The sequence below is a fragment of the Mytilus edulis genome, chromosome 4, assembly GCF_963676685.1.
Source record: "Mytilus edulis chromosome 4, xbMytEdul2.2, whole genome shotgun sequence".
Taxonomy (NCBI): domain Eukaryota; kingdom Metazoa; phylum Mollusca; class Bivalvia; order Mytilida; family Mytilidae; genus Mytilus; species Mytilus edulis.
The window spans coordinates 77630633-77647496 of NC_092347.1; the positions used below are offsets into that span (position 1 = coordinate 77630633).

Below are 16864 nucleotides of genomic sequence, written 5' to 3' on the forward strand. Positions count from 1 at the left end.
ATTAGTGTCCCTATAATGCAAAAAGCAGGTTTTAGTGTCGTCATTCAAGGAGTATGCATTTTATAATCCTGAGTCCATCGGTGAATTTTGTCATCTTGAATTATTTGTTGATCTTGTCTAGCTCACCATTTCTGTAATGACAGTCACTGTTGATCATTATATTTAAATGAACGTAACGGAGGAGGGTTGCCTATCAAGGGGTAAAACCTTCCAAAAAGAAATTTAAAAAAATCTATTTCCAAAAATGACGATAACGATAATTATTTGAGACCTCTGACGAATCACGATAAGGATATTTTGACGAATCACGGTAAAATGTTAACTCAATTTGACGCTTACTACCCTCACTCAGGTGCAACAATTCTGTTAGAAGTAAATTAATCTTACAATTTCATTCCAATGGGTTTATTATAAAAGATTTTGTCTTGAATGCTAATTTTTGCTGTTTAAAACTTATCTTTTCTTTTTAATATCAAAATATAAGGTTAAACAATAAATTTGTATTTCCCCCTCAAATTTTTGCTATTTATGAAACTTCTCTCCATCTGTAATAATTAGTGTCCCTATAATGCAAAAAGCAGGTTTTAGTGTCGTCATTCAAGGAGTATGCATTTTGTAATCCTGAGTCCATTGGTGAATTTTGTCATCTTGAATTATTTGTTGATCTTGTCTAGCTCATCATTTCTGTAATGACAGTCACTGTTGATCATTATATTTAAATGAACGTAACGGAGGAGGGTTGCCTATCAAGGGGTAAAACCTTCCAAAAAGAAATTTTAAAAAATCGATTGAGTAAATATTCAAACTAAATAAAGGAAAGAGGGCCAATATCGTAGGCTAGATCGTTCTAATATCTCAATCTTCACTATAATATATATATACATAATCTTAAAGATCATTCAATTTTATGGACAATGAAAGACCAGAGTGTCTCACTGTCATTTAAGCGGTCTCAGGTAGTTTTTCACTATATATATTTTGAAAATCAAACTAGCACTAAACATATATAGAAGACGAAAAGTTTAGCCTAATTCCTTTTTATGTCATTCATAGCTATATCAACTAACTATATGCACAAAAACATTTTATACTCCGGTTTGATTGTCTGAAGCCAGATTCTTACATCCAAATAAGTAATTTAAATAAATGTTCAAGCTATTGAATTATGGTTCAAATTTTGTGTTTACAATATTACCTATGTTAACCAATACCAGTCATTTACAAGACAGTATTACTAATTAAAATATTAAAAAACTTAGTAGTCATAATTGAGCTATATAATCTTGACGTTACTCTGATTTTTCTAGAAGTAATTGACTCACTTATATAAATCAAGGTGTTAAATCTTATTTCATTAAACCATATTATTGGAGACAACCTTATAATATGTATAAACATATACATTTGATGAGTTCGAATACTCTTACAGAGCTTTGTAATTTGAGTAAAATTCATTTTTCGTACACAAACATTAAGATCTAACAAATTAAGATCCAACAAATTAAGACCAAGCAAGATTTCATTTAATTTACTCACACCATCATTTTAACAGGTGGAATGGCCGAAGAAAATAATTTATCACCGGACACAGAGACATCTGATGAGGAGTTGTCGGACAACAACGTTGATGGTGGTTTGAAAAATGATTCACTTACAGAAAGCAACATTTTGCAAAGCGATATTAGAAATGCTAAAGGTAACCCTATAGCTACAGTATCAGACAGAGATCATGTCAATGTTAAAGACACAAAACTGAATAAAACGGAGGGAAAAGAAAAAGAAATAGATTTTCTTATTAAATCGTTGAAAGAAGATTCGTGTGTTGAATCTAGCGTTGACTCTTCCGAACTATTACAAAGCATTGATAAACAGAATACAGCTAAAGAAGATGAAGTTGAAAGAGAAACTATTGTGTCTGAGAATTATTATGATACTGATGTAGGAAGTAGTGATCTCTCTTTAGAAGAATCAGTAGATAGAAATGACAAGATAAAAACCTTATCAGATGGACAGCATGAATCTTTTGAAAGCACCAATTTCACAACAGTGCATCCAAGGCAAAGTATGAATAGCTCAGCTTCTATTGAAAGAAACGAAGGTGAGCAAACTTGCAAAATCAAGTGTGCTTCAGCAAAATTCTTTGACGAGGGCTCAAGTTATGACTGCCAACAAGTGACAGTGACAGAGGTTGAACCAATAAAACCGCCTGAAACACCATTATTTTCATTCTTTTTTAAACGAGACGCGGATCAATTAACAAATCGAAAGAAGTTTAGAAGAAAAAAATCGTCAAAAGTACCCAATCCACAGCAGTTGCATGTTGTACAATCTCCCGATGGTTTTATTTATTGCTGCACACACAATGAAGTTGTCAAGTATTGGTGCCATACGTGTGGAATATTGAAATGCGAAAAATGTGTAAACTTTGTATTAAGCAGAACTTGCATTAGTCATGTTGTGACGACAATTGAAGAGCATGTTAATCGAACGAAGGTCAGTAAATTTTATGGCATTTTTATAAAATTCAGTTGCACACTTGAGTAATATCGTATCTCTCTAAATTTTAATGACTGATATATGAACTGGGACACCATAATCTAATACTGCATTTTTGTAAGACGAATAAGAAATAAACGAAAGTTGCAATAACTGTCAAATTCATTTCAAAAATTTGACTCAAATTCTCATATTTGATTTAAAGCATAATAATCAGCAAGTATCTATATTATAAAAAGAAACCCAGTTACAATTTATGGACTCATTTTTCAGTATTTCGTATTTTAGACCAGTATCAGACTACATCTAATTACTTGTAACCGAAAATTGTCAATTATCATGGTTTAATGACCCGATATAGACATTAATTTGATATAAACATAAATAGACAGACAAGCACGTGTTGTCATACGATTGTTCTAGATCTGTTGTTGGATTTTATTTCAAAGATTAAATAAATGTATTAATCGAATCATTGAATAACATGTTTTTACCTTGTGCTTGTGGCTCATTTGTTTCACTTTTCAATGTTGACCTTCTTTTCCTTTCTCCATTTGAACATGATCAACCAATGTCCACCTACAATGTAACGCCGAAATCGAACGGATTCAAATAAAGTTGAATTATCGACTAATCAACGATGGTTTTGAGCTTATTTTAACAAAATTGAAAGAAACGGACTACTATAAGCGAAATATTATTTCACTATTTTGCTTTTGTAAAATTAAATATTTGAAACAACCCGTCAAAGTTAACTTAATTGAAATGTTTAATCGTCGACCATGTCTGTTTGATACAAGTGCATAGGAACACGGTTTCATTTTGCAACTGGCATATCGAAGCATCGGATGCGTATATATTGTAAATAATTTAATCACCAACATTGTCTACTTTACAAGGGCAGCTGAATTGCTTTTCACTAAAATTGCAATATTGAACAGAAATTGATTAGAGAGGCATCTTCGTTTATAGATTTGCGTCCTTGAGAGTTCTATAGCATTTCCATACCAAATACATTTACAGCCACCTGTTTGCGACCTAAAATATAAACAGATAAAGTTAAGAACAATTCACATGAATATATATTAGTTTAGTGAGGTAAATTTTAGACCTTTTGAATGATATCCCTAAATTCTTAATTAATGCAAAGTACAGAATTTAGTATAAAATCAACAAACAATTTTAGTGTTGTTATCTATGTAAGTAAGTGGTATGTGTGGCATAAGTAGGAAAGTTTAAATATTTTAAATGTTCATTTTATTTTTTCCTGCTCAACATGCTCAAGTTGTAGAATTTAGATATGAAATATTTTATGTGATTTTGTGGAATTTATTTTACTAAACTTTTCAAATTCATAATTGTGTAATCCCTTTGACGCGTATCGAGTAATACAAAGTGAACAACATTGCCTTATAAAAGAAGATTTGTTACCCCCTTAAAAAATGAAATAAAACTACAAAGTAAAACGCTTGATTTAAAATATACAAAAAAATATTTATTTTTAGGAAGTTCAAAGTCAAAAAATTGAGAAGGAAAGTAACATTTGTTTAAGTACGCTGGATCAAGCAATCAGAGTTTTGCAACGAAATGAACAACAAACGGAGGTAAGTGAGAAAATAGAAAGGCATTTAAGTAATTTTTTTTATCTGCTTTAAAGACCCATTGATGACATGAGCCTCAGGGTATTCTACCCTTTGGCTGGGTTATTATCCCTTTGACACATTCAACGTTTCAACTTTCAATTCTATATATTGCACATGGCTCCAACTTTTAACATCTCTTCCAGCTTGGTACATTTATTTTGCAAACTATGTGTACCTTTCCAAATAACCAAGGTGTTTATACTATTAGGATAATACTTTTCGGATATTCATGAATTTATTTGAAAAATAGATTGTTGAGCTAATTTTGAAAAAGCAAATTTAGCACTCATGGTTCATTGTGGTTTATCTGACAATCTCGTCTAGTGGGTTTCGAGGTAGATTTTATTCTTTGCTAAGTTAATTAACATTACAGATGCCAAAGCAGGGATCCAACGGTTTTTTATAATTGGTTCCTGAGAAATGTAAATATACAAAAGAGCTTCGGGCGTAGTGTTAGTAATACATTTCCACATAGTCATATGTATATCTAAATTAACTATTTCATCTGAATTGAAATAAACGTCTTTTGAAATCACTTATCACTAAATGTGAGACTCGTTTGTTATATAATATATTGTTGAAAATGATGTGACGATCTTATATGCCTTTTAATCTTTTTTAATTCAACAGAATTATATTTCTTTGCCATTTTTATACGACCGCAAAATTTGAAAAAATTTTCGTCGTATATTGCTATCACGTTGGCGTCGTCGTCGTCGTCCGAATACTTTTAGTTTTCGCACTCTAACTTTAGTAAAAGTGAATGGAAATCTATGAAATTTTAACACAAGGTTTATGACCACAAAAGGAAGGTTGGTATTGATTTTGGGAGTTTTGGTCCCAACATTTTAGGAATTAGGGGCCAAAAAGGGCCCAAATAAGCATTTTCTTGGTTTTCGCACTATAACTTTAGTTTAAGTTAATAGAAATCTATGAAATTTTGACACAAGGTTTATGACCACAAAAGAACGGTTGGGATTGATTTTGGGAGTTTTGGTTTCAACAGTTTAGGAATTAGGGGCCAAAAAAAGCGCCCAAATAAGCATTATTCTTGGTTTTCGCACGATAACTTTAGTTTAAGTAAATAGAAATCAATGAAATTTAAACACAATGTTAATGACTACAAAAGGAAGGTTGGTATTGATTTTGGGAGTTTAGGTCCCAACAGTATAGGAATTAGGGGCCAAAAAGGGACCAAAAAGGGAAATTTTTCTCATTTGAAATTTCATAAATAAAAAAGAAAATTTCTTCAAACATTTTTTTGAGAGGATTAATATTCAACAGCATAGTGAATTGCTCTAAGAGAAAACAACAATTTTTCTCATTTGAAATTTCATAAATAAAAAAGAAAATTTCTTCAAACATTTTTTTGAGAGGATTAATATTCAACAGCATAGTGAATTGCTCTAAGAGAAAACAAAAATTTTAAGTTCATTAGAACACATTCATTCTGTGTCAGAAACCTATGCTGTGTCAACTATTTAATCACAATCCAAATTTAGAGCTGAATCCAGCTTGCATGTTGTGTCCATACTTGCCCCAACCGTTCAGGGTTCAACCTCTGCGGTCGTATAAAGCTACGCCCTGCGGAGCATCTGGTTAGTGCATGTAATCATTGTAAGATTTAGATATCTCTTGTAGTTGCAAGCACTGATTCAGAAAGACAGAATTCGTCAGGAATTTGCATCCTTCTATCATTTACTAATTGAGGAGGAACAGACAGTTCTGGAAAATATAGATACGGTAAGGTATTGGTCATTATTTCTATTTTTTTGGGGGGAGGGGGGATTGGGGAAAGAGTTTTTTTTTGTATAAATAATTGCAACCAAATTTCGGGACGAAAAATTGTTTCAGAAAATGACGAGGGTTGTGTTTGACGACATTGACTGTCTATAAAAGGGTAGTGAAAATGTAGTGTTTCCTTTGAAAATAATCGGGAAAGCATATATTCAACACTAAGTTAAAAGGAAATATTGCGTTAACGTAACGCGATGGAACAGAGTTTAGTTTCACTACAAAAATAGAATTGAAGTTTTAAATGTGAATAGTTTTGTGTGCCATATATCCAAGTATAACATTCCCCAGATTTGTCAATTTCAAGAAAAAGATATGAAACATACATCCTTTAGATTCTGAAACATCCTAAATGTCAATTTAGTAATGATTGACACGTTGGCTTTTGAGTGACAAAATATAAACAATGTATCTGAACTTGAACTACCGACGAGACCGTTTGTTAAGGAAGAAAATATATATTATGCTCTTTGAAATGTCTTTTATCTTTGGCATGCATCGTATATAGATTTGATCTAAAAAACCTGAACAAAGTAAATGCTAAACACATGTGCTTAATATATATTTTTTTCAAAATATAAAGCGATTGCAATTTTGAATGTTTTACATGTTACGCAATGGTCTCAGTTAATATATAAAAGAAGGAATGTAATATATATTTTATCATAATAGCCGACGAGGAAAGCATTACTAGACTAAAGAAAGCTATATCTTTATATAGCCTAGTTGGTCGAGTTGTCTAGGGGGCTCGACACAGTGCTGGTGGTGTTGTCACGATGTCTCAGATGCAATGGTTTAAATCCCACTGAGGGGAAAACAATAATTTACTAACGCAAATTTGTAGATCTGGAATTGTTGGGCTAAATTTGAGATGAAGTATATACTAATTATGGTGTTACCCGTATAACTATATGTTATCTAATGAAGAGCATGTGTCGTAAGTTTATCACATATTTAGACGTATATATATGTAATATATGTAAAATAATATTATTTTACAAACCCGTCCCCTTTTCCCGATTGTGACCTACCGAATTGGACGTATTATCGTCTTTGAAATGATATGAACGACACGACGGGTACAGCAGGTCGAGGAGGATCTGCTTACATGGAGCACCTGTGGCCACCTCCAGTTTTAGTGGGGGTCGTGCTTCTCAGTATTTAGTATTCTATGTTGTGTTTGTGTACTATAACATGTCTTTTTGTCTTTTTTATTTTTTAGTTGTCAGTATTTATTTTCTTCAATATATGAGTTTTAATGTCCCTCCATCTTCGCTAGTCATAGGTTACGAAGGACGTGGATCGTAACCCTTGGCTAGCGAAGATGACGACCCTCTGGTATATTTCGCTTCTATTTTATAGAGTCTTGATAAATACAGAACACAGAACAGATCTTGTGAACAATTATATGGGTCTGTGGTTGAATATGAAGCTGACTTGATGAGTAAGAGTTTAAGTCTTATGGAAAAAGATGATCCATTTGGAATTAATTTGAATGTAAGTACACACTAATAAAATTGACCTGTAGAACATTTTTATACCGACGAAACCGTTTTTTAAGAAAGAGAAATAGATATTTTATCCCAAGTCGTCGTATCTGTATATTTCTGTTCATATAATTACATGTATGTTTTATTATTATACGTTATTTTCATCGGCTAACAGCAGTCTCGCGTTATTCTTCATTTTAATGAATTGCACTAATTGCAACATATATGATAACATATGTACGTTTCCACAATAAAGTGCACAGGTAAATAAAAGAAAAACGTGATAGTGATCATGCTTCTTTTAGTAATTTCATAGGGTTGTAAAAGCGCTGACCGTGCGCACATTTTTAGAATGAATCGCTTCATACAAAATGTACTTCGGTCAACGCTTTTGCACCTCCAATGAATTTCCAAAATAAAACCCATTCAGTTCTCAAGTTAAGTATACAGGTATTCACAGCTTGTATTTTTCATTTTTTTAAGATGACAAACATATCAATTGGGTGCCATTTCACGAACGTTATATAACAATCGACAAAAAATATTTGTCAATGAGTGATTAAAATTCTACAATGTTTATTTGTATGTGAAAATTTATAAAGCATCTATAGTTGAAAACGAAGTACAGTTTTACCGGAAACAATTTACTTACTTATAGTTACTTATAGTTGATTTCCAGTACAGGATCCCCCACGAATCCTCTTTACCAGACTCATAATTTAATGTTTTACTAATACAGTTTTGTCCATGACTTCCGAATATTTCTGCTCCGTAGTCATTATAATATATCTCTTCGTCTGACCAATATTTGTCTAATCGGTTTTAAAGGCATTTATATATGGTGACTTTTTTATTTTATCTGGTTGTTTGTTCCAGGTTTTAGCAATTCTAACAGAGAAAGAGTGTTTACGGATATTGGATTGGAATCTTTGATGAATGACTTAATACTGTTGTTCCTGCTACTATATCTTTGTTCAGAATCGCCAGCCTTTCTTAAAAATGAGCTTACTTCTTTGTCGTAGTATCCATTCATTGTTTTCAAGGTTTGAATCATATCTCCTCTTATTCTCCTATAAGATAATGTTGGTCTTCTTTGGACTCCTTCTATTTTGTCGATATCTTTTTTCTTGTATGGGGACCAGACTGAGCTGGCATAGTCTAGTTGGGTTCTAACCATGGTTTTGTATAATGGCATGAATGTCTCGATTCCCAAGTATTTAAATGTTATTCGAAGAACTGCAAATATGGAGTTGGCCTTGTTTACTTTTTCACTTATGTGGTTTTCAAAGGTGAGTTCTGAGTCGATAGGGACTCCTATATCTTTTTTCTCTTGAACTTGTGCTATTGGATGATTTAGTAGCCTATATTTTGGTAGATGGTCAGTGCTATTAGATTTCTTTCTTATTTTCATATATTTAAATTTTTCCGGGTGAAATGTGATTAGCCATTTGTCACCTCCAGGATTCCATCTTGTTAAGATCTTCTTGTTGAATTTATTTGTCATTCTGGGTTTTTATTATTCTAACGATCTTGGTATCATCTGCAAATAAGTATGCATCAGAATCCACTTGGTCTGGAAAATATTTGAAAAGGTTAAAAATGTTTAACTGGTTGGTTGTTTATTCGTCACACTATTTGACTCCACTAGTGATGTTGCAAGGCACTATTTATGTATTTCAATTCAATCCATTCAATCCATACAATCATTCACTTCTCAGACATTACAACTGCACGGACGTGCTTGGTCTACTCCTCTTTACCCTAAGTCTAGGCTGTTGATTTAATAATAGATGGACCACCGACTTACTACTTTCGTAGACAGAAACCTAACTGTTACCAACGCTATACAGTACATGTACGTTGTTGTCTCCGTAAATAACCGTTCAGCATACACACCAAACCCATTATGGATGGGAGAGTGTTACGGGCGTCCGAGGGCCTGTATCCTAGGAGTTAGATAATAAACCGTTATTTTACTGTCTTACAACTTTGTCCCTTATAATGATTCTTGTCATCGTTAATTATATGTCCGACACTCATAGCCCAGTACGTCATCGTCGTGGTAAGCGGGCTGTCAGGCCGAACAACCTAATCGTGAAAGCAGACGTTGTGAAGGCAGTCAATAACACCAAAATAATCAACATACGAAGAAGATCTCACCAAACCAAAATGGCAGCCGTTTTTTCCAACTTTCCATCGTCACGCATAATATTTTGTAAACGCTCACCAAACGCTTTCTGGTACCGAGCCGACCATGAGAGGACTTTATAGTCAGACTATGTCGTTAACCACTTCTGGTATCATCATTATTCATGTATTTAACGTAAACGAAATTTCGATGTAAAATGCACTGACCATTCCACCAAAAAAGAAATTATAACCTTAATGTGTAACTTTCTAATTATGGTAATTCTGATGTGATTTGTATGATTTTGTCGCTCTCTTTCAGTTTATCATGTTGTATAATTTACAAAATAGGCATAATAAAATAGATTTATTTTATTTTAGAAAGGGGAAATAATTTTTTGCAGAGAGTAAGTACATCTATTTGATAATGTGCCGAAATAAGTACGTATGAGAAACTTCAACGTTCTAAATCTATCAAAGTACACGTGTAAACAATCGTAAATTATCTACCAGTATATCAAACAGAGGCTTGCAAAATGTCTTTCAATATTTATACAAACCAATATAGGGTCCATCCAGATAAACGCAAAATGTACGGCACGCATCGAATAATTAAAAACAGACATCAATTGGTTGTCCTTTTAAAGATATATTTTCGTTTTAATGTTTTTCTACCGAAAGTCTAAGTCTGGAAAGTACTTTTAGGTTGATTTTAAATATCAAATAAAAATCATTCAACTAAAACCTTGGAAAAAAAGATAGCCACTGGCATACAAGTAAACACTCTATCTGTGACTTTCCAGTCAAACTGACGAGATCAGAAGTGTGTAAAAGATCATTGAAGATATCAGGTTTATGCTAAAATTTGTTTCTTTTAAAACTACCAAAACGTTTAACAGCCAGAGGAGCATTATATAGCATTCAATTTATAAAGCTGAAATGCGATACCAGTAAGACACAAAATTGGAGGAATGTTTTGCAGTTTTCGACTTAGTTATAGTTCGACAATAAATAAATGATTTGATAAAATAATCCCAGAATACAAAGAAGCAAATATCATTAATTGTCCGATCGATCCTTTTTTGTTGATTATGTCATTCAATAAATCAAAAAAAAGGAGAAGTGTTATGATTGCATATAAGACAAATATATATCCATTAAAATTCAAAATATAGTGGATGTAAGCAATTGAAGGCAACCGTTTTGCCTGCAACAATGAGAAAAAATACTTATTGTATAGTCGACTTTTAAAGGTCTCAACTAAATATATTATGTATCAATTCAATTAAAAAAAAATAATGACCCAACTTATAACAAAACCATTTACAAAACACAAATATATCAGTCAGGAATTATCAACCACTGAACTTCTGACATGAGACAGTCACATATATAATATGGCGGTGTTAAACATATTTGAAGTCACCAACACTCACCATAACCGACAGTGGTGTAGCAGTTCAACATAAGATGAAACTTAAAATAAGGTGAAAAAGGCTCAATTCACCAGATTAATACAAAGCAGAAATATAGATAATAAAAACACAGGTGGGACGTGGGAGGGCTTTTATATGGGTATATCCCTTTAAACAAAAAATAGACAGGAAGTACATATCTTAGGGTACTTGTACTTACTGGGAACTAGTTCAAAGCCAATTACAACTGATAACTGATTATATAATCATGTATCCTAGACTTAAATATCAATCAATACACACATCCAATGACCATCCTAGATATGGGCAATATGTATATGGGTCAACTTTTTTAATTAATTCTCCATAGGCGACAATGGTAACGTTTTCCTCCATTGCTCAGTCCATATCGTTTACTTGAACATGTATGATGGCTCATATCGAAGCTGATACATTTATACATGTCTGGTTAAATTTTCGGGGTGGCAAGTGAGATTACTTTTTTCGCAAATTGCTGGACCCCGGAAGATGGTGAAAAATGTCACTCTCCACATGAAATAATCCCAAAAATTTGATCATAAAACTCAATAAAAAAATTGTCCTTTCTAATAATTTATTTCAGGTCAAATCTACATATTTCTTTTCTCATCACATCAGCTCTATAAAACAGTTCTTATTGTTCATTAATGTCCATTTTTAAAATCACAGCATCCACAATTGTATGGCGGACTAATATTGTTTTTTAATTACGTCATCTGAGTTCCTCATCTCAAGGTCTATTAGGGATCCTGACCCATATGTAGAAAATATTTTTTACATCATATATATACACACATAATTGAATTTCGCATTCATGCAGGATATACGACATGTTGAGAAGAGACTAAAATAATCGAAAAGCTTTCTAAAATATGGCGCATATAAACGAATTATCATCTAATCTACTAAAAATATCTACTTCATTACTTACAAATACTTTATCTGAAACAATAATAATTGGTGACTTGTATAAGGTTCTTTTCGCTAGCCACTACTCTAACATTTGTGTGTTCACTTTTTGTATAGTTGGTTCAAGCTTCAAGACATGACGAAAGAAGTTTTAAACTCAATACCATCTATGCCTACACCAATACGGGACCAGTTTACTCTCTACAGGCAGAAACTGGATACTGGTTCCTCATCTCAAGGTCTATTAGGGATCCTGACCCATATTAGATCAGCAAATGTCAGATTCCACTAGTATTGCAGTATGAATTCCTTCGGTAGACCTTTTCGAACAATTCTGTGAAGTTTTTTTCCGCATCTGAAATAAAATAAGTTAATTTTTAGTATTTTTAAGTAAGCATGCTTATTACTGTTCCTTATATCTTTTAGTAGAAAAAAAGCACAAAATCCATATGTTATCAATCCACAATTTAGACATTAATTAAGACTTTTCATAGCTTAAAGTGCCATTCAACAAACCTTCATTACCTTACTGACTTTATTAAAATCATCATGTTTAGATGATAAAGCATGAAAATATTGTGTTTTTTACTGTAAATAAGGTAGATTTAAGGATTTTTTCACTCAGAAAATAATGTTTTTGATATTTGTTTCTTTCAAATAAGGAATTGAACATTTTTATTTTTTTATAACTGTTAAGATCATTCACAGACCATTCTAAAACAGGTTTTAGTTTTAAAATCCATCAAGCAATAACCATTTTAGAGTTCTTTTTGTGTGAGTGTTCAAATAGGGAAAAATGGTGCTTTTCTTTGGTAAAGATAACATTGTGACGTCATCGCTTTTGTGACGTCATGACTTTATGGTGTCATAATTTAGAATTGTACAAACATAACAGAGTGTGTATTTATTCAATAATGAAAGGGAAAAGGAAAAGAAACCAATATAAGGTTGGTAACCAAGCCCATCTATTGCGTTTTGTACCCCTAACAACAGATCAAGGTTGTGGTGTTAATAATGGTGTTGCTCCATCTACAGCTCCATCTACACCTCCATCTACACAGGTTTTAAAACAATTATCTATGCAAGTTTCACCTGCACCACCTAAACTTAAATTATCTAATTCCGCTACAGATTTGGCACCTAAAAACACCACAGAATCTGTCTGGTTACCCCGCCTTACAGAAAAGGAATTCAAGCTGTACTCAAAAGAGAGTTACGATAAAAAATCTTATGTAGCCCCCCAAACTGAAAAATGTGCGACTGCAGTCAAACTACTAAGACCGCATAAATTGTCAGATGATTATTTAGATGAATATCTAGAGGATAAAAGTACTGAAAATAGAACAGTAGATAGAGATCTGAATATTTTAATGATCAATAGTCTTATAATATGTCATTTAAATAAAAGTCCAAAGTGTGTTGTTCCACATTTTGAACTGGTACAAGAGACTCAATGGGGTCTTGGTTGGATTTGGAAAATGAAGTGTACCAATTGTAAATTTATTTCAGAAAAATATAAATTATTTAGAGAAATTGACACAGGACGTGCTGGTCGCAAGAGTGCTACAATTAACTATGGGTTTCAGACTGGCGTGATAAACTGTAATATTGGTAATGATAGCGCGCGACTACTTTTAACTAGTTCATGTATTCCTCCTATGTCAAAAGGAACAATGCAGAGAATAACAAATACTGTTTGTGACAAGGTTGTTAAACTTGCTGAAAATGAAACCGAACAAGTGGTTGAGAGTTTCAGAAAGAGAAATGAAACCTTAGGGTTAAATAAAAATAGTCCTATAAAATTGCAAATGGATGGTACCTATCAGAGTGTGCATATAAAAAGTAGGCATAAAATGGGACAAAATGCATCACAAGTTATTGGTATTGCCTGTGAAAATGAAACTGACAATCATGATATCATTGGTTTTCACCTTGTAAACAAACTTTGCTGGGTTGGTGCATGGTTACGCGGTAAAGGTTATGACATTGAATGTCCTAATCACGAGTACTGCACATCAAATACAAATAGGCATGATCCTTTGAGTGAGAAGGATCTTGGGTATGAAATAGGTAAAAAAATTGCTAAACTTGATTTACTTGTGGACTATTGTACTACTGATGGGGATGCAAAAAGTGTACAAGGTTTACAAGAAGCCATGCAAGAAATATTTGACCCTTTATGGTCAGTAAATAGACTGGCAGATACTATACACCGGGGTCAAAGTCAGTTCCGTGAGGTATTGCGAGCAAAATTTAGTGTCGGTATGTTCCCTGGAGCTACAAAGGCTCAGAGGAATGATATTAAAATAGCTTTTGCCAATGATTTAAAATTACGTTCGCATGGTATAATGAAATGTTTATTTGCAAAATATAATGGTGACCGACAACAAATTTCAAAATGTTTGCCACGCATTGTTAAGTCTGTCGTGAATTGTTATAGTGGTAATTGTAGCGATACGTGTAGATGGAGCATAACACTATGTAATGGTGGTATAAAAACTAGTTGGTGGTACAAATCTATTAACCTTAGCAGTCATGGTTTACAAAATGGGTCTTTGAAACCAAATAAGACTGACAAATTATTAATAGAATCATTGTTAGAAATGAAACTGTCTCAGACCGCATTAAATCAGATGCAATTTTTCAGCAATACTAATAAGTGTGAGTCCGTCAATAGGACAATTTCTACATACTTACCAAAGAATAAGAATTTTTCTCGCAATGCCTTAGGCCGTGCATCTGCAGCAGTCTTGAAAGTCAATAATAAACGGGATGTTGCATTGGCTAAGACACTAAAAGCTGTAGGTTGTGGTCTGGGTAGAGAGTCTCGTGCTGTAGTGGCTCTGAAAAAAATACGTAAACGTGAAATATATGATTGTGCATATCAAAAAAGTTTACGTGTCAAATTAAACAGGTTAAAAGCTCGCAAAAAACAGGCTATCGATTTCTTGTTAAACAAGAGAGTGCGAAACAGGTTGATTAGTGGATATAAAAAACATCAGTTAGAACCAAAGCTATGTCAGAATTCAAGTCCGAAAGAATTCGTTCCACAGCCAGGTTGTAGTTCTTGGCCAGATTAACATTTATATTAAAAGGTTACACAATATGGTTTTCTTTCAGCCTTTCAGGAAGCATATTTAGTTATTTATTTATTTATTTATTTACAGAGAATACTAAACATCTTACAATATATTAAAACAAACACTTTTTCAGGAATATATGAGCATGATATGAGTTAGTTGTGTTTTTTTTAAATTAAAAAGTTTGTTTATTTTTAGTTTGTTATGAAAATGGGATAATGGTCCAAGACACTGAAATAAACTTTGTATCAGACAAAAAGACCACTTCAAATCTCCCAATATCCAACCACAGTACATACAATGACAGAAATAAAATTATAAACAAAATAAAACCATGTAAAATCAATATTACAACATTGGGTCATTCACAGTTTGTCTTTGTAACTCGAAGTTATATTTGGATTTTTGTTTCTTTCTGTTTTTATTTATTTTGTTTTTTGTTGTCTTATTAAATTAATGACTGTCATACTTTGTTCATTGATTTGTCTCTATGTTTCACTTTCATTTAGTTCTCTACCGCATGTTTACTGCCTTTGATCAGCTGTTGATTGAATGACCCAGTTTTCTGACACAGTAATGAAACCATCAAGAGTTACTCCCCTTGCACTGTAAAAATTAGTAAACACTGGCGAAAAAAACCACATAAATGTTTGACTGAGCTTATAATCTTGCATAAACATGTTTGCCATGTTTGTTTCAGTGTCTTGGGGGTATGAGGGTGGGCTTTTTTCCCATTTTCGTTTTTTACTTGTGTTAAAAACTTGTATTTTTAGAAATGATTAATGTGGAGGTAAAATGTGCAAGGCATGTTTACTACAAAATAATAACAAACCACAATTTCAGATTCAGCATGCAGTTAGTATAGTTTGTGCCATGCACAATATGTGTGGTGCATTGGTGTGAAGCTACACATATTTTTCTTTGATTGTTAATCTCCCGAGGTTCTAAAACAATATGGTCTGTATTCACACACAATGCATTATGACAAAGGTGTGAAGCATCTAAATTTTTGGCTAAATCAGTAGATTTCAATTGCAAAATTTTTGCTAAACGTGCAACATTCATTTTAGTACGTTTGGCATTTGGGTATGTAACATTGATCATCCCTAGAACATAATTATTTCTCCTCTGAGTGGCCCCAGTCCAAATAATGCAGGTCCCATTTTCTGCCTCTTCACTGTTTATAAGTATAAAATTGGTATATTTTTGATAAAAATCTAAATTATTGGAAGCCATTTTGTATTCTTTTTAATCAAATAGCACTAAAAGAGTGTAACTGACCTCGATTTCAGTAGCTCCCATCCGAAATTGTGATCATTGAACCATGAAACACTCCAACACCTTTGAAATAATTGTTCACAATTTGGGTCAACTTTTTTAATTAATTCTCCATAGGCGACAATGGTAACGTTTTCCTCCATTGCTCAGTCCATATCGTTTACTTGAACATGTATGATGGCTCATATCGAAGCTGATACATTTATACATGTCTGGTTAAATTTTCGGGGTGGCAAGTGAGATTACTTTTTTCGCAAATTGCTGGACCCCGGAAGATGGTGAAAAATGTCACTCTCCACATGAAATAATCCCAAAAATTTGATCATAAAACTCAATAAAAAAATTGTCCTTTCTAATAATTTATTTCAGGTCAAATCTACATATTTCTTTTCTCATCACATCAGCTCTATAAAACAGTTCTTATTGTTCATTAATGTCCATTTTTAAAATCACAGCATCCACAATTGTATGGCGGACTAATATTGTTTTTTAATTACGTCATCTGAGTTCCTCATCTCAAGGTCTATTAGGGATCCTGACCCATATGTAGAAAATATTTTTTACATCATATATATACACACATAATTGAATTT

The 16864-nt window shown here is 32.8% G+C and overlaps 1 protein-coding gene across 1 annotated transcript; it reads left to right on the plus strand.

The window, feature by feature from the left end:
- Window positions 1-1556: 1556 nt before the first annotated feature.
- Window positions 1557-12205, plus strand: LOC139521544 (uncharacterized). The gene is made up of 6 exons (XM_071315020.1): window positions 1557-2493; window positions 4002-4100; window positions 5781-5882; window positions 7296-7430; window positions 9932-9957; window positions 12031-12205. Exons 1-6 carry the CDS (start codon window positions 1558-1560, stop codon window positions 12203-12205), a joined length of 1473 nt encoding a protein of 490 aa, XP_071171121.1. The 5' UTR covers window position 1557.
- The last annotated feature ends 4659 nt before the right edge of the window (window positions 12206-16864 follow it).